This window comes from Platalea leucorodia (genome assembly GCF_965183815.1).
Source record: "Platalea leucorodia genome assembly, chromosome: 4".
Taxonomy (NCBI): Eukaryota; Metazoa; Chordata; class Aves; order Pelecaniformes; family Threskiornithidae; genus Platalea; species Platalea leucorodia.
The window spans coordinates 83,606,404-83,627,134 of NC_138826.1; the positions used below are offsets into that span (position 1 = coordinate 83,606,404).

Genomic DNA, 20,731 nt, shown 5'->3' on the forward strand with positions numbered 1-20,731 from the left:
TAAATAAAAATTAGTGCCACTGTATATATGTACCATAAAAATTAGCAACACTCATATTATTTACTGTGTATTTTCTTAGGTGCTATCATCACATAATATAATATTTTTGTCTTGAGCTAGGATCTTGTTCCTCAATGGGTTGTTCCTTATTTTTCTTAAAACCTGTATGCAACTGAACTTTGAATCGTGAACTAAGGAATACAATTTTTAATTAGAGCTTTATTTAGAAGTTTTAGTAAACAGGGCAGGCTTAGTCTCACCAGAAAAATACCATTTCAGAGCTTTTATGTTGCCCAGGCTCAAGGACAGATGTAGTAAATCAAAAGCTGCAGCAATGAAACCCCTGATCGCAAAACACTGAGCCAGTCTCTTTCTTTCTGAGAAACACACACAGATAGACAGCGTACATGGGTGTATCACCTGAATGCTATTTTGGCTATAAATCCCACAAGTTAGCTGATGCCTATTCAGCTCTTTTACGAAGTAGACATCCTCTTTTTTTTTTTCCAGAGCAGTTTCTAATCACCGAGCACAAAGGGAGGCTTTATTAATGGGGCGATTTTCAAGACAACAGCAGGAGCCCTCTCTTTTTTAACCTCATTAAATTAAGTGTGCGTGGCACATTCCACCTTAATCAAAAGAACACTCCCCAAAACATAACCACTTTCCTTTTATTCAGCATTTCCAGTGATTAAGTTTTAACATCATTAACTATTGGTTTTCTCCAGAATGCAACATCAGTGCAGAAGAAGCTCTTTAAGTTCCACCTATTTTTCATGCAAAAACTACTTGTGAAAGTAGAAACGACATGTATAAGACTTTTTTTTTCAGACTATCATCTCATTCGAGTGAGATTCTCAGATCTCTGATCTTAAGGAATCTTTTACCACTGATTTCTGTAGGCGTATGACCACTTCATTGGTCTATATGTGGAATTATTTTTCAAAATAGGCAAAAAAGGCAGTTCTAAAATAGTATGTGTCTGCCAAGAACCAGTCAATGAATCGTATTTGCAGTTGCTGGAGTTCATTGTTCTTCGGCTCTGAATCTGCCCTTCTCTCCTAAACGCTGGTGACTTGTTAATGATAATGGGCAGATAATTTTTCAAGTTTCCTTGTTCTATAGGCAGCTTGCACATTCCACTTGGTATTTAAAGAATGGTTAGAGAAACAGAAAATTTAGTACACAATGTTACGTATAGACTCTCTACATCATAACCTTTCCTCAATAAAAGCCTTTTTTTCTTTTGCATTAATGTTAAGAAGTGCTGTAATCTATCCCTTGAAAGATTATTTACATTCATCTCATGAATGGTTTTTGAAAATATATTCCCTGGACTGGTTGGGAGTGTGAAATCCAACCTAACATAGAGAATACAGTACCAATGTCCCACTGTAACTATAAAAACTTTCTTTTGGTGTTCTGGCCTTCATGCTGCCCCTCTACGATCCCTATATTGCTGTGGTTATGTGTTACAACTCATTTATGTTTAGTCCCCTGTGCTAGAACACACATATGTGGTATTGTTCCGTAGGACTTACACCTTTTGGACTCGATGATCTCAAAGGTCTTTTCCAACCTAAATGAGTCTATGATTCTATACACGATTACAGCAGTAGCATAACATCAAGGTAGCCTCCAGAAAAGGATTTGATGGGACAGAACTTGAAAAAATTAGTTGAAGTCAGTGTTTCCCACTGCCACGGTATTTCTGATTGGTACCTACACATTTATTTGGCAGAAGTTTTTGCGCAAAGGTGAACCTCTGTAGTATTTGGAAATTGGATTTGTCCTTTAAATTCTTATAAAAGGAAAGATGGAAGACAAAGAGATGGAAAGAGCTATACAGAACCAATGCATAATAATAAAAAAAAAAAAATCCAGGCTCTGTAAGCTGAGTTTATCTGCAGTGCAGAAGGTTAAGAGAAAAAAATTGAATTTGTGTCAGGAAAAATGGAGCGCGAAAGAAAGGGGAAAGGAGCCACGTCTGAAGCAGGACTTTGTGACTGCTTAAGCACTGTGAACAGCACAGTGACCATTTGTCACCCTGGAGTGTGTTCTTGTAAACGCCTCCACCTTTTGGTATATTACGTAGCTTGTAACTATGTTCAAACACCATACTTCAGGCCTGATCCTGCTCTCAGAAGATACGAGTCACAAAGACCTCAGTGCAAGTAGTTTTTTCACCAAGACACAGGTGCATGTATTTGCGAAGATGTCTGCCTGCAGTGTGGAAAAGTAATAAATCATGCAGCTGTATTAAGTTTTACTTTCGATTTTTAGTGTGCAGATTTGGCTAGCTAACACTGAGAATATTAGCTGCCTGCATAGCTATGCTCTAGGCCTTGGATTTTATTAATGAAAAAACACAGTAAGTGGTTTAAAACTAATATTAAAAGCTGTGCTTCAAATTCTAATTGCATATTGGGGCAAGAATTGGTCTAAACAAATGACCTGGTAATAAGGCAATGGAATTATAAAAGTCAGATATTATAAATAACATGGCCAAAGCCCTACTATTTTATAGAGGCATATTCAGTTACAATCTGATTCTAAGTATAGAGAGATATTTACATTAATCCCTAAAAAAAATCTGCGTAGTTTTATGGGTAAGCCTTTATATTGTGGAATTCCTTTTGCAAGCACAAGTAGGAGAACAGAGCGGCGGAAATGTAGGAGTGAAGGAGAGGTGCAACCAGCTACGAATGGGGGAAAGGACAGGGCACGGCAGGACGGCGGCGGAGGGCGCGCGCTCGGTCACGCACGCGGCTTCTCCCCAGTTCCTCGCCTTTTCCAGTGGCAGCGTGGGAGCTGGAGAGAGGCATGCATTCCCAGCCTTTCTTTTAGGGGAGTAGAAATTATTCGAGTCTTAGTTTCCGAAGGGGTAGAAGGGAGGGAACTCTGTGGGTATTAAAGCTCTTTTAGTCAATAATAAACAAACTAATTCATTTTGGTATTTAACTAGGTTAGGTTTGAGTTGGATCAGCTTTCCAAACCGCCTCACAAGACGCCTGAGCAAACAGGGTTACACACAGTTCGAGGCTGGTGGTTGAGGCAGGAATGCAGAGTTGAAGAGAGATGAGGAAACCGAGGCAGAACCACGAACTGCATCTACATTTATATTTAAGTTACAGACTGAGGAGATATTTGGAGCAGAACAGCCCTGCCACCCTGCAGGCTCATTCAAACCTTCTATCCATTGCAAGGCCTGCGAGGGCTGGTTCACATTGTGTAAAACATACCACGTTACTCCAGTGTCACCTTCATGGAGGTAATGGGGGTGGGATGGCTGTCCAGAAAATGGTTCACAAGTTGTAATGGATGTTTGCTTTCTCACCAGGCCAAAACAGTCTGAATTTGAAGTTTAATTGTAAAATCAAGGCCATCTTAGACCATATCCAGCTCCACTGAAGATGCAAGATTTTGCTGTAGGCTTCAGGGAGGATCCTGACACAGTTCCTCTTGAGTGTTGCACTTAAAAAAGCAAACTGGGCAAGTGGTAAAAAGATCTTTTAATACCATTTTTCCTATTACAGGTTAACATGGAGTTAATTTTAACCACAAGTGCTTTTAATTTCTAGGTTTGTCTAAGATTTTTCATTGTTCGTCGTCAGTGGCACAGGTAAATTAATTGCATCAACACTGATTTATTAGCATTCTGCAAAACAATGTTTATTAATTTCTCTTTAATTACAAATGCAGTTCTAAATCTTACATTGCTTATAAAAAGCACAGCTGTTCAATCAAACACATCAAGTGTTCAGTCATTATATGGAAAAATGCTATCTTGTAGGAGCTTCCTTAAGTAATTTATCAAATGCTATGTTCATTGAGAAGTTTTGGTCGAAATTCTCTTGATGCAAATATAGGATTCCTATCTTCTGTGTTAATAAATCAAAAGGCCCTAAGGTTGTATTTTTCTTTTAAAAGTTGTCCTTTTAATTTGCTATATGAGTACACAAACTTTATGGCTATCACTATGATTTAGTTTGCATTTCTGGCCTGCATGAAAAGTGTCTGTACACAAATCCCGACAGTGCTAACAGAATATTTTGGTTCTAGACCCTAGTATATAACAACTTGAAATATCTGCCATACAAATCATAAAAACGTGCAAATGAAACATATGCTTTCTCAGAACAGCACTTTATTTTAATCACTAAGTGATCACTATTTCTTTATAATGGTTAAATATTTTACTGGTAATACAATGGATTGTTCTTTAATTTTTAAACCAAGTTACTATTTTTAAGGAGATGGATAGGTGGATGGCAGTCTTGTTAGTAAAGACAGATTTCACTGTATATCCTGTTTTTCTTTATAAGTCATCAAACTGAATACAGCAAAAATTTAAAGATTTGTCACACAAAGTACCAAAATAGCCTTGGATTTTAAGTGTTTTAAATTATATATAGCTTATTTTTCATTGTATAAACCAGGGTGATAATGCAACCTTTTTGTAATTAAATGATGACAGCTTGAAATAAAAACTGTTTGTCAAAAAGTTTTCAGACTTTTAGAAAAGATTTTTAATTCTGAAACAATATCTCCATGTTAAGGAAAATACTGGCCACAGAGGGCAATGGCAAAACTTCCACTGTCATCATTTAAACCAGTTTCATTCAGTGAGTTTATAAAGCAAAGTAATCTTCTAAAAACAAGCCTAAAATTGTATCCTTAGCTTTTGAGATAAGATTATGTAGTATGTTTAATAAAAGCGAGAGTGTTTTCAGCTTAAGGTGCTGAATCATGGACATTCACAGCCTGATTGAACATGAATAGCTCACCTAAGCCCTTCAAAACATATATTTTACTTGGATTTTTCTTCCTGGATGCAAAAATTATGAAACCTAAGTTCAGTCAATAGTCCAAATCTCAATATTTAAAAAAAAAAAAAAAAGCAAACAATTTTTATGTGTTTTATAAAAATATACTGAACACAAAATTTCAAACTGGAAAAGAAAGGAAGAAACCCATTATGAATAGTTAAAATGTGCAGTATCCTGTTTTTTTAATAAATATATATATACACATACATAGAATCTTATTCTACAGCTAGTAGACACCCAATCTTTTATTTGTGAAAACTGAAAATGCATATAAAATTGAATCCTTTATATGAGAAACAGCTTTTAGATATTTTTAATAAAGGCACAGAAGCTTGAACTCTTCAGCCTTTGCCTAGTCATGCTTCATATTTATAATATATATCAAAATGAAATAAATGTCAAAGGTTTAAAGACATTATTATGATTTTACTATATGCTCTGGAGATTTACTACAGGTACTTACAGACCAGTACCTGTTGTGTACAGACCAGACACAGTTGTGGTGTTTCTCAGTGACTTACAGTGTAAGCATGGTCCAGTCATTGACAACAGCTTAATGGACAAAAGATAGACCTTTCAGCAAGATAAAAAATGTTTCAGTTGAACCCACTATTTTTTTAATAAATTAACTCAGTCATTCTCAAAACCCTAATGTGCTTCTTTCCCATTTAATCATGGGACCAGTGATGGTTCTTAACTGGAAGTTTCTACGTAAAAGGAAAAGAACCACTGAGAAATTCTGAACTTTGATAGGTAGCCACAATCCAAAATTTTAAAACACTGGAAACGCAGATGTTAACCACCTTTCAACAGCTCATCGGAAAGCCACTGAGTAGAAATAAATAATGGCTAAATTATACCTGTTCAAAAGCATTTATATTTTTCTTTCTATACATGCCAATATTTAAAAAGAAAATGTGAGGAACAAGGAACAAGATCATCTTTACTAAATTTGTGAAAAGTTACATTATAAAGCATAATTGAGGACATTTTTTTTTTTCCCTGCAGAGTACTATAGCCATCCAAGGTCAAAAATTAAAGTCTGGTGAAATGAAACTCATTTTAATTCTTCAGATTAAATCGTACCCACATTAACGTTCAGTTCCATTGGCATGAGCAGTCTATAGGCTCTTGAATGACGTACATAATTTCAGTGCCATTTCCTGAGCAGCGTAGTGGCACGGTCAGATTACGTGTTCCATTTTCTCGGCAACATTTACAGAATCTTAAATGGCTATCAATATTGACATTGAAAATTGTTGCAGATGGGCATTTTCCATCACAAGAAGCCACTTTTATCTATAAGTAAAAGAAGAAGTGAAGTTAGACATCTCAGATTTTGTTATAAAGATACTACATTTCAAACTAAAAATTAAGACCCATTTTTACATTTGAAAAGGATTCTGGTCTTAAAAATTATTTTATCTTCTAAAATTCATTCATTCTAAGCATAGACACATTTTTAATATTTTTTTAAATTAAACTTTTTTTTGGTTGTTTAATCATGTATTCTGTCTTAGCCTTGAGCAAAACATTGTGCTGTGGATACCAAAATTGAATCCCTAGTTTACAAATTAATAAATAACTTTAAAACAACATAGATAGATAAATTCATATTCATTTCATGTTCACTGCTGAAAAGTTAGATTCTTTGAAGCAAAACAAGGGAAAGACTATCCTTCTCCTTGAAGGCTCAAGGAGAAAAGCATATCAGTGCAAAAGCTTTTCACTTTCTTATTCATACTCCTTGTGACTAAGGGCACACCAATATTAGCTGTGTTATCACTGTAACAAATATATCCAAAAAGTAGATGCAGTAACAAACCAGCAAGGGCAGAGACTGGCTATAAAATTATTTGTGCTCTAGGCTTCAGCAGAGCAAAGCTTTCTCTCACTATTACATTATATTACATTAATATTACATTACGTGTAGAATCTTCTTAGCTGATACTCTGACAGAAGAGAAATTGATAATTTTTCATTAAAACTTAAGCAGAGTTGATATGCTGGGAAATCAAGAGTGGCCATACTAGATCTAGTTCTTTTTGTGATCATTTTAAATCTGATTTCTTATGCAAGCGAGACGTATGAAGGATGCTGTGATCCACCTCCTTCCAAACAGCTTGTGAACAAATGGGCCATATCCAAACAATTTCGACCAAAAGGTTACTCTTACAGCTTTCCTGAAATTTGACAGGGGAAAAAAAAAACCTTGTCCTGAGCACTAATAATCTCAGTTATTAATTAATTAAATGTAATCATACTCAGCTGTATCCAAAGTTTGACAGCATTAATCTGGCCAAAGAACACGTGTGTAGTTCCAAACTGGCCATAGCAGATACCGCCATTTGATGGGCCAAAATCACACAACTAAAATGGAGTGCCAGGGGTTTTGCAGTGGGAGAGCTGGAGAGGGAATGAAGTGGAGCTAAGGGCATGAGTAGAGATTTTAAGGACATGAAAACCTGGAAGTACTTCTGGGTGAAAGGTAAGGGAATCTGGACTGTGGGAAGGGTGGGCAGGCATCAAGGAAATGGGGAACAAGAAGATGCTGGGGAAAGGGGGTTGTAATATGAGTGGAGGTGGGATGGGGGTAGGTGTTTTTGGAAGGTGGGTAGAAGGGGAAGGAAAAATAAAGAATCTACAATAGAAAGTCATAAAAAGGAGGGCTTCATTTGTTTGCCATTCATGGAATGACCTGGCCAACATTCTTGTTGCTCCTCTCTGAACGCTCTCTGGTCCTGCAGCAATGTCGAGGGACCATAACTGCACAGAGCACCCTCAATAGTACTGCACCATTGGCTCGTAAGAGACACTAGAATGAGTTTGTTTCGAGTCCCTATCCTATTCCTTAAATGTCACAACTCTAGTTATCCTTTCTGTCTGCAGGAGAGCATTTAACAGAGGTTTTCACAGAACTGGATGCAAGGACAAGGTCCTTTTTAGCTAGCTTAAAAACCTATGAGGTTTGACTAAATTTTTCTTTTTAATATTCTTTGCTTTAGTCAATACCATGTCTTTATTCTGTCATATTGCTGTCCCTTAACCTAGGTTGTTGAAGGAACTGTGAAGCTCTCCACAGTCTTGTCTTCTTTTAACTATGGCAAATAACTGTAATTTCATCTACACATTTATGCTCCCTCATTACCAACCCTTTTTCTAAAACTAAATAAATACACCACACACTCCTACTGTTAAACTCTGGGCATGTCACTGTTGACCTTCGATCAGGATGGAAATTAACGCTCAGCTTTAAATCTGTGGTGATATTTTACCTCTTCTCTTATGACTGTTTAGGTTCTTCAACAGAACCTTACCAGAGGCCTTTTGGAAGTCTTGAGATATTGTGTCGATTGCTTCCCCTTTAAGTGCTACATGAGAAGCACATTTGCTACTCAGACATGTGCTGGGTTTTGTAGATGGGGCCGCACCAAAGCTGAGAAATAAGATGTCTTAAGCAGACCCATAAATAAATGGGATCATGAATTTATGATATGGAGACACATGCTATGCGGAGGAGAAGACCCGTAGAGAGTAAAGGTCTTCACAGAGGAATGCAGCAGTGTTTCCATGAGATCCTAAGTGGAAGCATTTCTACTCCTCTTTTAGAGTGGGATGTTATTTCATGGTGAAGAGTTCAATGCCTTTGTTAGTTACAAGCAATTATGCTGTGTACTTTTCATTTGAAGGCAGATGTTTTTCCAGGTAGGAGGGCTCAGTCTTTCACCCATATGAACAGCTAATTTTACTCCATTTATGAGTAGGAGAACATTCCTAGGGTCAAAGGTCTGCTTTTGAGAAGATAGCAGCATTTTTTGTTGCTTGTTGATAGCTATAACCCAATTCTTAATACTTGATTTGGTATGCCGTAGGCCCAGCATCAAACACAGGTCTTTTTTGCTTACCGGGCTTTGACTTGTACAGTCATTTTTTCTTATGGTTGTTCTGATTGTCATTTTCTGGCAAATCCTTTCTTCCTTTTTGCCTGATAAAATACAGAAAATGCATACTGAATGAATACACTTTTTGTACCGTATTTGCTACTAAAAAAGTGAAACTATTAAAATAATTTTAATAATTATACTTTGTTTTATTAATGTACACACTGAAACTATTACTTCCATAAATAATTCCATTAAATAATTTTTTAGAAAAAAACTCATATATTAATAAATACTTCCTGTGCAGAATTATTGATTTTATAGGTGGCACATATGAGCCATCAGGTGGCCCATTAAGCTATACAGATTTTATAAATATTAAAATATTAATATGATTTTAAATTGCACATATGGCAAGACAAATATAAGCAATTAGAAAAAAGATGTCTCAAGTAACTTTGAATAGTATTAGAATTAATTCTGTTTTAATAGGAATATTGAATGTAATTAAGATTTTGATTCTGCATTTTAGAAAATTTTCAGAACTTAACATTTGAGAAGGTAAAGCTGTGAATGTGATTACAACCTGGATGCTATTTTGAATGTTTAAAATTTAAATAGAGCTATATAATTTCAATATATTTTTGAGAAAAGTGTCCTTCAAGGAAGCTTTGAAAGAGAGAGATGCATATATTTGCTAAATATGGTGGAGTTTCTACCACCAGAACTGAAGCATGTAGCACTGAGTCAGCACACAGATCCAGGACTAGGGAAATACTGCATTTTTAAGTACATTCTGGGAGATATTGATGGGAGGTTTTTTCTTCTATTTGAAAAGTAAAGCTGTACAGTGCAAAGCCATTTTTAACATAATGATCATAATATAATACTGAAACAATTAAACATACAATCTTTCATGCTGCACTCCATATCAGACTGTTATTACTATCTGTGTAAGAGCAGTTATTTAGATCTCCTATTTCACTACCCACCAAAATCGTCTATTAGTTTTGCTACGCAACCCTTCTGGACATCCAGCATATAAAATGATAAGCACTATTCAGCAGAGTTTCTCCGCCTTCAGCACATGCCTTCATGGTTGGGTGTACACAAAAACAACGACTTTTCTGTTCCCCAGAAGCTTGTGAGCACTTTTGTAAGAAGATAAATGACCTCTGAGTAACCAAGATATTCTGCAACCACAGCTCCAATGGGTATTTAAAAATTAGGCTGGCTGCAGAGTACAACTAGATTTTAATCAGCGCATTGCAGGATCAAACAAGATTCTGTTACTGAACTAGCAGATCACTGTACGATCCAAGTTGTTAGCTTATAGCATTTTTGTTTTCTTTCCTTAGCAACACTTAAGAAAAAGAAGTCCTGTGATATTTCCGTCAGAAAGCGCTTGCCAGCATGAATGTGTGTAGACAACACAATCTTTGTACTTCTACAAGTCATACAGAGATATATGACATTTCAGCATATAAGGTGATGATGTCTAATGAAAACTCTGCTGCTATACTTTTCTCTCTCCCACCTTCAATTGTCAAGAAGATCTGCATTCAGTAGCAGGTGTGATTTTTTTACTCACTCCTCCTTTGAGTAAGGAGTTTCTGTGACTTACCCACCCTTAAAAGCAAAGAATGATGATCATAATGCAACAGTTCTGTAACATTCTCTAATTTTTGATGTAAAGAGTATTTACTGATGCGTGATTGTAATTATATGTTCCCCACACACACATTTTCATAACTTTGTAAAATATGTTCTTTATGACAAAGAAGTACAGCATAAATCCATATCTGCAAAGGTGAGACCGGGCAGTAATGTACACTCTTGCTCTATTTTAAGGCAAAAACAGTTCAGTCATTAAATTCAGAGACCTGGAATCAGATTTAGAATCTCTTGGTAACAGTATTCAGGATGATGACATTTTTTAAAGTAACATTACAACTACCCTGTACAGTAAGTTCATGTATTAAAACCAATTTCAGAAATGAACAGGGAGAAGAACCATCAGCAGCATATACAATAAATGGATGAACCTAATTCTGACAGGTGCTGAGCAGTGAACCCTAACCAGGCTTTAGACAACCACTGATCTGGGAGGCCAACAGGGGGTCAGTATCTCTCAGTATCAGGCCCAATACCATTAACTCCATGGTAACATTTAATGATGATGACAGCTATATGCATATATGAAGCAGTGCTCACACTATTATTAAAAAAAGAAAATACATTATTAAAAATAATACCTGGTTCACAATTAATACTATCAGTAGGCACTACGGGACTAATGGCAAAGGGTAATAGACCCAATCCAGAACCTGGCAGAATCATTAGGAATATAAGTTTCTCATGAAATAAAAACATTTTTATATAAATGACATTTCATTAATTCTTACACTGCCAACTGCAATTTTTCTTTTTGCAAAAGATGATGAGCTTTCCTGTTAGTTTTCCAAATTTAGAAACTCTGCAGCTGCTTCAAGTCTCACTAAAGATGGCCTAAACTTTATTACTCTCCTGGTTAACACAAAACTGGAATGATGCTTCCTTGTAAACCAAACTTTTCCAATGAGTCTCTCTATGGCAAGGTAAGAATTAAATATATGCACTCACTTTGCATGCATTGAATCAAGCTCTTTCAGAAAGATTATTTGTTCCCATTAAAACCCCAAGGTGTTGCAAGCTCTATTTATAAGTACTCTTTTTAACTGCTTCACCACAGGACACATGCTTTTAGTTAAAACAAAATAAAAATAAAAACAAAATAGCATATCATTGTATGAATTATATCTGTTTTTTTAGCAGCCACCTCAGCAAGTATTTCTGAAGTATAACAATGCCTTTCCTGAGGCCACGGAATATGGCCAAAATTATAAATCTTCCTGGTCAACAGAAAACCAGTAGCCATTAATTCTTTAGACTAATTTTCTAAATAAAGCCAACCTAATTTGAAGGGGTTTATTAAATATTTTTCAACATAGCTTATCTCATTATAGAAAGAATATTGATTAATAAGATTTTAGCACAATTCTGGTGTGTTACTTTTCTCTGCTGATTCTCATTCAAAAAAGTATTCTGTTGTATTAAAATAGCTTTTAATGTCTATGTTTTGGATACAATAGAACAACAATACTTGCAGTTCACTGTCAAAGCTTCGTGTAACTTGGAAACTTGAGTATTGTTCTGTATTTGATAAATATGAATATTTCCCCTTATATAGCCAAATTGTTTACAATACATTGCACTTCAGAATTTTATTTAATAGCTATGCAATATATGTTTATAAGTCTGTGACTTACTATTCAATATTGTTAACTAAAGGTTTGTCTAAAAAAATTCCAAAGACTAATTTACTTATATATTTTAACTCTAATGTTGAACACAAAAAAGGCCAAAAAAGAGGGGAGAGGATTTTCTGTGGCATTCAACAAGTTCTTGCTCTACACAGTTAGTTTTACACAACAGTGTTTTATTTTTATGTATACATAATTATATACCTTGATAATAAAACCTTTCCTAGTCAAAACTGCAGAGAAAATCAGTTTGTTCTCAATTGACTTTTAAAAGTGCATGAATTATGAAACCTTTATGTAAGCTTGCATCACAATTCATCATATTTTAAAGTTACACACTCAGAAAATGTGAACATATTCCCAGATATTAAAAAGTCAATTTTATATAAGGGTTGCTAACATCAGTATCGCTATAACTTTTCCTCATTTGGGATTTAAAAAAAAAAAAATTCAGTATTTTGGCCCTAGAAAATACATACTAGTGATACAGAATGAATTGGTAAGTTTGGAGACGTATTTGAAAACATCATCAAATCAGGAATCAATTTTAGGGGGAGAAATCCTTATCTTTTATGGTGAAAATCATATAGGCAATATTTTAGAGTCAGCTTAGCAGTAAAGATAATGTTTTCATTATTTTGATTGTGCTAACTTTTCATCTTCCACAGGTTATATTTGGAGAGATTTGGTTATACTCCAGAACAATAATGTTAAAAATCACCGAGTCAGCAGCCAAATGAAGCAAGACCTTTTAACAGGAGTAGTTAGGTAACTATAACAATTTTATGTGATTTGGGGGGGGACTGCATGCTTTTTCCTTCTTTATGTCCCAGCAACTGAGGTTAAAAAACAAGCCCTCCAAAACCAAAGCCAAACTAGCACGTATTGCAGCCTTCATCACTTACAGGTCTTGCAGCAGCCATGATTATACGTCTGCACAATTCCTCCATTCTAGGAAAATAAAAGGAGAGTATATCAAAAAAGACTGTGCCCACTGCAAAGGTGAACTGAATCTCAAGACATTCCATGTTTTAAAGATATCCAACTAATAAAAAATAGTATCACTGACATCAAGAGAATTATACAGATATGATCAGCTGAAGGTTTGGTTCACAAATTCTTTACAGCCTTTGACATTGACAATGAACTCGTCACTGCATATCTGATCTGATCTAGTCTCCTTTGAATAAGCCACTTAGTTTCTATGAGCATCTTTTTATATCATCCACTACCATCTATTTCCCCACCACTGAGACTTATTAGCATAGTTTAAAAAATTCATGTATGCAACATTGGTGATGATGTAAAATGATTTACACTGATCATATGCCAAGAAGCTTAATACATAATAAGTAGCTCCTTACAACATTAAATATATCTATGTATATATACACACTTTTGAAATAGAACATTAACTGCTCAATTTCAGAACGATTGCTATGCTCAATTCTTTTTCTCAATTGTAGCCTTTGTTATTGATTTCTTCTGAAGTTGCTTGTTAGCTAGAAATTAAAAATGTGTGAAAGTGAAGAAAATGTGCTTTTGAAATTAAAAGAGAGCATGAGAGGGAGAGAGAGACAGAGAGAGAGGCTGTCAGAATATGTCAGAATGGGTGCAAGCAAGAAACATGCGCCCACAATTTTAGCGCATACCCCAAAACTGCATTTCAAGCAGACAGCTGAACATAAATAGTACTCTTACGATAACAACGGACAGAAGACATTTTTAAGCTTCCATCTTTTCATGCTAGCAGGTATTTTTTATCTCATTACAGAAAAAATACTGAATAAGTTGTTCAAGAACTTCTTAAACGAGCACTTAAACTCAGCCTCTTATATCCATATTCTGAAATTATCCTGAGCTGCCTGTCAGAAGAGCTTTCTCCTTGGCTACTTGCTCAAGTCTATGCTCAGTATCTCTGACAAACAGGTCAGACTGAGTCAGCAAGTTAATTTTAGGGCTCCGTTCTTTAAAATCGTAACTATTATTACGAAGGAAAGATCCTAATAGACAGTGACAAAAGGGTTCCAAGAACGAAACTCGAGCATAAAGTCAAAGTAGAACAAGCATTAATTTTAGATAGAATGCCTTCTTCAGGATTGGAAGAAATAAGGACTTTTTTAAACAAATGCAATGCATAAGTAGGACTTGTGCTAAATTTATAATCTGTAGTCAAGGCAGCAATGGTACTTACCCTCTCTGTTTTTATTTTATTATTATTTGCAGCTTATATTAAATATATGGTGTACTGCAAGTGCAAGAATTAGAAGAAGTAGTATAAAGTTAGAGAAGTATTAAATTAACAATTAAAATTGTAAACAAATATGTAATGTATGTGAAGCATCCACATTCTTCAAACCAGTTTATATGGTTATGCCAAATTTACATCTTTAGGTATATGATGTAGGTACCCTTTCTTGTATGACAGATATTTTTTGTTATGGTATACAAAGTTCAGTTTAAGAGATAATAAAGTTTATATATGCTCTGTCATCTTTCTAATCTTTGCACAGCTTAAGGAATTTTTAATATAGCCTACTTTTATATGCAGCATTTCTGAATTGCTTGATCCAATTTATTTAGTGTATGGGTACTACAAACTTGGCAAAGTGTTATTCCAAACTAAAGTAAGACACAGTGATTAGCGCTGTATATAGTGGTATCTCAAGCGTGATTCCAATTCCACAATAATTTAAAATCAGTCATCATTAAGACCCAAAACAAACTTTCATACTCCTCACAGATGTTGTGTCAGTCAAAAAGGAAACGGGAACATAGAAAATAAGACTGTAAATTGCTCGCTTACATGTTTTTACTTACCACTTTTTCAATTTAAAGAAAGTGCATGAGGTATACATGCATTGTCAAGTGTAAGCCAAACTCCAGATCAGTTATTGTCACTTACCTCACCCAAAGTACAAACCTTTGTACACTCAGTGTCATTAAAAGGAGGGCAGACAACACTCGATCCCAGTACAATAGCCCCCACAGCAGTCTTTGCACACTTGTAGTTGGTGCAGTTGGAGCTCCAGGTGCTTCCTTCCTGAATATATAAACCAAAATCATTGTCAGAAAAAAAGAAAACATTTCAGCATTATCTCCAACCCCAAATGTCTGTAAAAGTGGTGCCCTCATGCTGTAGTGCCTACTGGAGTGAAAAGTTTGTTGCAGGCCACCCATAAGTGGCAAAGGGAAAGACTATCCTCTAACTACCAGTGGCTACTCCTCCCTGGATCCATGGCTCTAGTCTCCAGCAGGCTGCTCAGCACAGCTGTCCTAGTGCAGAACGAAAGGGCCCTGTGCCAGAAAAAAAGTCCAATAGTTTCTTTTGCTCCAAAATCAATGGGAAGCATGAACCAAGTCATGGCCACATCTAAATTTCCATGTATGTGGATGCTCAAACACACCACCAGGATCCTGAACCCCAGTGCTTCAGTTTGCACACTTCCTTTCTGTAGAAACCAGAATGAAGAGCAGAGTGGCCCAGGGAAGAGGGGGACATAGGAGTCTTGATGTGGACTCAGAAGCTCCCAATTCCTCTAAATCACAGCACAGGACGTCGGGTTACAGTGTGAACCCTACCCTGCACTTAGAGCATATCCAGCCCTAAGTAAATTATGACATTTGCATATCTTTGTAGAAAATACTACAACCAATAAAATGAAATAAGGTCTTCACCTAGTGTGAAATGGCAGGTCTTCAAATGAACACACTTCTTACCTATCCTATACTATAAATAGTCCCTAAGTGCATAACCAGCAGTAAGGAGCTATGAAGCAAGACTCACAGCATGAGTTAACTAAGAAGTGACTGTCAGGCAGCTGTTTATCTTACCATTATAGTTATTTTCTATCTCTGTCCAGAGGCACTTACCTCATACACAATTAACGTTCCATTTTCAGTATGGAAAGAGCAGGACACGTTTTGACACGTACCACAACAAGTATGGTGACTGGAGGAAGGAATATATATTTGATGCTGTAAAGAAAGGAAAGCAAAAAAAGAAAAAAACAAGTATTTTTTAAACATGCAGTAGATGAAAATTCATTGATTTCTGAAACTAAAAATACCAAGAGAAACAATATATGGATGGATGGATGGGTATGTTTACATGTGCTGCTAGAAATTGCCTCTCAAAATAATCCTGGAGACACAAGATACACATCATCACTGTTAAGTTCTCAAGTTCTTGCTGAGCAAACAGGACTAGCAAACTAGTCTTCACTTTGACTTTTATCCTAATTGTGTGGTTGTGCTCACAAGTTGCATCATTCTTGTATTTTAAGAATACTCACAGCTTCACATTGCTGGGAACAGTTCACCATTGTAAAATGCATGGCATTGTATCCTGTGTTCTGATCTTTTTCTTGTAAACAGTGTACAGTGTAACAAAGGTCTCCATCCAAGTACTGAATCACTGACTGTCCAGGATTCAGTACTGTGACCTCTTGGAAAATGCACACATCGTCCTTCTCTAACATCAAAAGAAATAAATGTTACCAGAGGGAAAGAATCGTCAAGCAGATTCACAGAATCACTGAAGACAAAAGCAGGGCAAAGTCCTATGCTCAGCAAAAGTTTTCTCACTTTTGGACTTGATTGGTTTGTGGTTTTAACTACCAAACAAGGCGGGGAGGAGGTGTAATTCAGCTTAAGAAAATGCTACAAAATGCAAAACTGCCTAAAGTTGATAGAGTTTCCACTATGGAAGTAAAAAAAAAAATCTGTTGCTCTTATTTTTAGAGAGTTCTAGTATTTAACGTTGGGCTAAGTACACTATCTGAATTATTCTGTACATCACAAAATGTAGCCTTTCTGTCAAAATTAAAATAGTATGTCTGCAATTACCTGTGGGACAGTAACATGCTGAAGCTGTACCGTAAGCATGTGCTTTGCTCCCAGAGGCCGTTTAGCCTGGGCTGCAGTCAGGATTACAGCATACCTCAAGCACCCCCATGCAGTACAGCTGAAATTTAGTGTATATGGGGTAGCTGAGTGAGGGAAGGGAGCAGAGGTCTGATCTTAAGACTGGGCACCTACCCTCGTGCTGGCTGGTATGAGATGTCATCTCATTTGTGCTCAACAGTGGACTAGGAGCAGTCGCACCGCTCACACTCAGCTAAGGTTCACAACCTGCTTCCCATCTGCCTCTCACCAGAGAGACAATACCTGGCTCTGAAACCATGGGCAGTTTTACGACACTCCTACGCCCCTCCAGAACAGACACAAAATGAATGGGTTAGCAGACAAAGCATCATATGCAGAAAAGAGAGCATAATTGCATAACTAGGTAGACACCCATAAAATAAAGATAAAAGAGTGTTTATGATTGAGAAGATTACTATGGACGTATTTTTCTTTTTTTGTATGCCCTTTTTACTAAAATCTAAACCAAAACAGCTAGGAATATGAAAAAGTTACCACAAATGTAGTGAGTGCATCCGCAAGCACTGGAAACACTACTATCTATTTTTTTAACTTCTCCCTGAGTACAAAAAGATAAAAGAGTTTGCAAAGTCATGCACAATTAAATGCAGTGCTAAACAGACAGTTTTTCTCTAAAAATGTAAAATATTACTTTCATCACTTCCACGCCTGCTTTCATGGAAGAGAAAAATTGCAATGCACTCAAGACACAGTAGCACATTCAGTTATTCAAAGTATTTATCTCTTTAAACAGGCACAAAGCAGTTAATTTTCTCTAGGAATGCATATAAACAGCAGAGAGGCTAAACAGCAATTTTTCCTAAGATACAAAGTTATTTCAGTAATAAACATATCAGCAAAAAACTGCCTTCTGTGAATTTTCTTCTGAAAGATAGGTGACAACTATTCAAATTTGCAAACTTAGACTTTACATTATGCAGTCTTCATAGAAGGGGAAGAGAAGGACAAGCTACAGGCATTTGATAGGAAAAATATCCCTGTCACAATGGTAATAATGGGAGTTTGAACATTCACTCATAATTATTTTCCAGATCACAGTCCCTATTATGAGAAAGTATGTGAGAAGCAAAATATTTATGACTTCTCATATCAGCTAAATAATTCAATAATTTTAAATCATTTTAATTAAAAGCATAAATGATTAACAAAATAACACATTTCTCCAGATGATACATATGATCATAAAGCTCATCCCTCATTAATTATTAAAAACAATTAGGAATTATTTAGGTGGAAAAACTTCCCAGCATATTGTTTCGAGTCAACATTGAACAGAATGATATTACAGTTGCTTTTCTTCTTTTGACATCTTAAAATACACAAAGTGAAATTTCCCCAGGGAATAGTTAACAACACTGTGCAGAAACTTGATGGAGTTACATGCCTGAGCTGGGCACTGGGAGGCAGAGTCCCAGCCTGTCCCTGTTCAGCCTTATCACCCTTTACAACTAATTGCAACAAGGAATGGAAAGGGAAGAGTAAGAGGGCTGAACACTATTAATAGAAGTAGCTAAAGGACAGTGCTTACCAATTTACAGGTCAGCATAGTAGCATTTTCACAGCTACATTCTGAGAAGAGAACAAGAAAAGCATATTAGTCACTCAATTAATTGTTAGCTGTTGTTAATAGAAGTGACTAAGGAATAAAGTAATAATTACCACAGTGCCATTCTGGACAACACTGCCCAGGTATTTTTTTCTTCACAGGTGTCATGTCATCTGTGCAATCCATAGCAGGCTCAGAACAAAGATTTTCATCACAAACTAAATGGGGAGAAAAGACAGGTATGAGAATTTACTCAAACTTCCTTTGAATTTTCCAGCTTATATTTCTCTTGATAAACTATTCTAAAAATAATGACATTTTAAATAAATTTTTATTGTGTTTCTTAAGCATCTCAATTATTCTTGGAAATGAAAAATAAACCAAGATTTTCAAAAGTGCTTTTAGTTGCCTTAGAACAAGTTTAACTTTTCAGAAAACATGACACAGCAATCATTTAATATTCTTCCTACTTCAGAGTGACTCAAGCTGATAACCAGTACCAAAGAAAACTAAAATCACAGCTTTTGGAAAAACATGCTTTTTTTAATCTCAGCTTTGTTGTAAAGTACATTTCTGTAAGACAACAGGGAGCAACTGCCCTTCTGGGATGACTCTAATAAGAGAATACTTGCCTGTCTTATCAGAGGAGACTTACTGGGACTCTGAAAAAAGACACATACTAACTTTCTAGCTGCTAGAGGTTGGTAAAAACAGTGACAAAAGCCTTTGCAGAGACTTTCATCTGGGTGCAAGTACTAGGAAAGGACCAAACGTGGAACCACCTGAAGTAAAAATCACTAAGCTCCAAACTTACTGGAAGACAGTTTAATTAATTGAAATTACCTGAAGACTGTAATAGGACAAGAGTTAATGCAGGAATACTAAATTAAGTAGTTACACTTACAGACATTAGTTAAGAACATACAGCACAATTTCTGTGTTTTATAAGGCTAGCAAAGTGACTACATTACACTGCAAATATTTTTCTTCTGGCTGCGCATTGTTTGAGTAGTAGCCAACCCAGCAGTATTGAAACCCTTGGCCTACTCCTTCCTCTAAAAGCTAGAAGTGCATAGAAAGTGCCCAAACACTAATGAATGGTACAACAGAGGAACAACAACAAGGAAGTCGTTTTATTACAGGTGATTTAATACAAGAGCAGTTGTATATTTATACACCAGGGATGGGATTCAGTTTCAGATTAATATATCAGTATTTAGATCATCCTGAAAATAGCTATATACTGTTTGGTGAACTAAATAGGCTCCCCACACTCCATTGACTGTGTTCGTTAGACCCACCATTGCGTACATACCAAGAACTTTGAACCTACCTCAAATGTAGAAACCCCTATTTAGATCTCTTAATCTCGAGCTGAAGACCACCCTGAATGCTGAATCAAAAAAATCTCCACACACACACTTCCTATCATTTTTACTAAATTTGGTAATACATTGAACTGATAACAGTTACACTCACCGCAGTAGTAATGAGGACAACAGTAATGTATGGTATTAAGGTCTACAGTGAGAATTTCCCCTTCATTACACGAGGGAACAGGGTCAATACAGGATTCACAAACTAAATAAAAAAAATAATCAGACATTTACAAAGTTTTAAATACTAGAAAGTTAGCACACATGAATTTTATTTAATATTAAAGTCGTATTATGTTTGTTAGTTGGATACCAGAGCTTTTATAGATTGACATTCAAATATGAAAACATAACAAAGCAGTAGTGCATGCACCTAAGTGTCAGGACTTGCACTAAGTAATAGCCAGTTTGGTGGTAAAGAACTACTGAGGCTGAGCTGTGATCCATGACACAACACACTGAGGGCATAGATCATGTATGTAACTCAGCTGTGAAGATCAGTGTCTGTTAACAATTTTATTCTACGGCAAAAGTATGATGTTCAAAATGATGTTGGAAATAAAAGATTCCAAACCTCTAGAATAATTCATGCTCCAGTCAAGTCTGACCTGTGCAAAGTCCCACTGACCTCTCCAAGAATTCTTGGATTCAATTATTAGGTTTAGAACTATAGACTATTTTTTGCAAATACTTAACTATTCCTTAGTTATCCACAAAAATATTAGAGGCTTCTTACCACAGAGATAAGAGAAACAACAGGGATCTTCCTGTTTTGCTTCAACAATAAATTGATCTTCTCTGCAGTCCAGCTGGGAAGCATTGAAACAAACTGAAGGATCGCATACTGTAG

The 20,731-nt window shown here is 35.9% G+C and overlaps 1 protein-coding gene across 1 annotated transcript in view; it reads right to left on the bottom strand.

The window, feature by feature from the left end:
• Positions 1-5,927: 5,927 nt before the first annotated feature.
• The window catches only part of OTOGL (otogelin like), a gene marked incomplete at its 3' end in the record, with an annotated part of 97,430 nt that continues 82,626 nt past the window's right edge, over positions 5,928-20,731 (bottom strand). The window contains exons 48-59 of the mRNA XM_082308968.1: positions 20,618-20,725; positions 19,985-20,086; positions 18,619-18,723; positions 18,488-18,528; positions 17,434-17,497; positions 16,308-16,486; positions 15,886-15,990; positions 14,936-15,055; positions 12,918-12,963; positions 10,966-11,037; positions 8,735-8,814; positions 5,928-6,128 (exon numbers count right to left, since the gene is read on the bottom strand). Coding sequence (XP_082165094.1) covers positions 5,928-6,128; positions 8,735-8,814; positions 10,966-11,037; positions 12,918-12,963; positions 14,936-15,055; positions 15,886-15,990; positions 16,308-16,486; positions 17,434-17,497; positions 18,488-18,528; positions 18,619-18,723; positions 19,985-20,086; positions 20,618-20,725 — 1,223 coding nt within the window. The remainder of the gene's footprint in view (positions 6,129-8,734; positions 8,815-10,965; positions 11,038-12,917; positions 12,964-14,935; positions 15,056-15,885; positions 15,991-16,307; positions 16,487-17,433; positions 17,498-18,487; positions 18,529-18,618; positions 18,724-19,984; positions 20,087-20,617; positions 20,726-20,731) is intronic.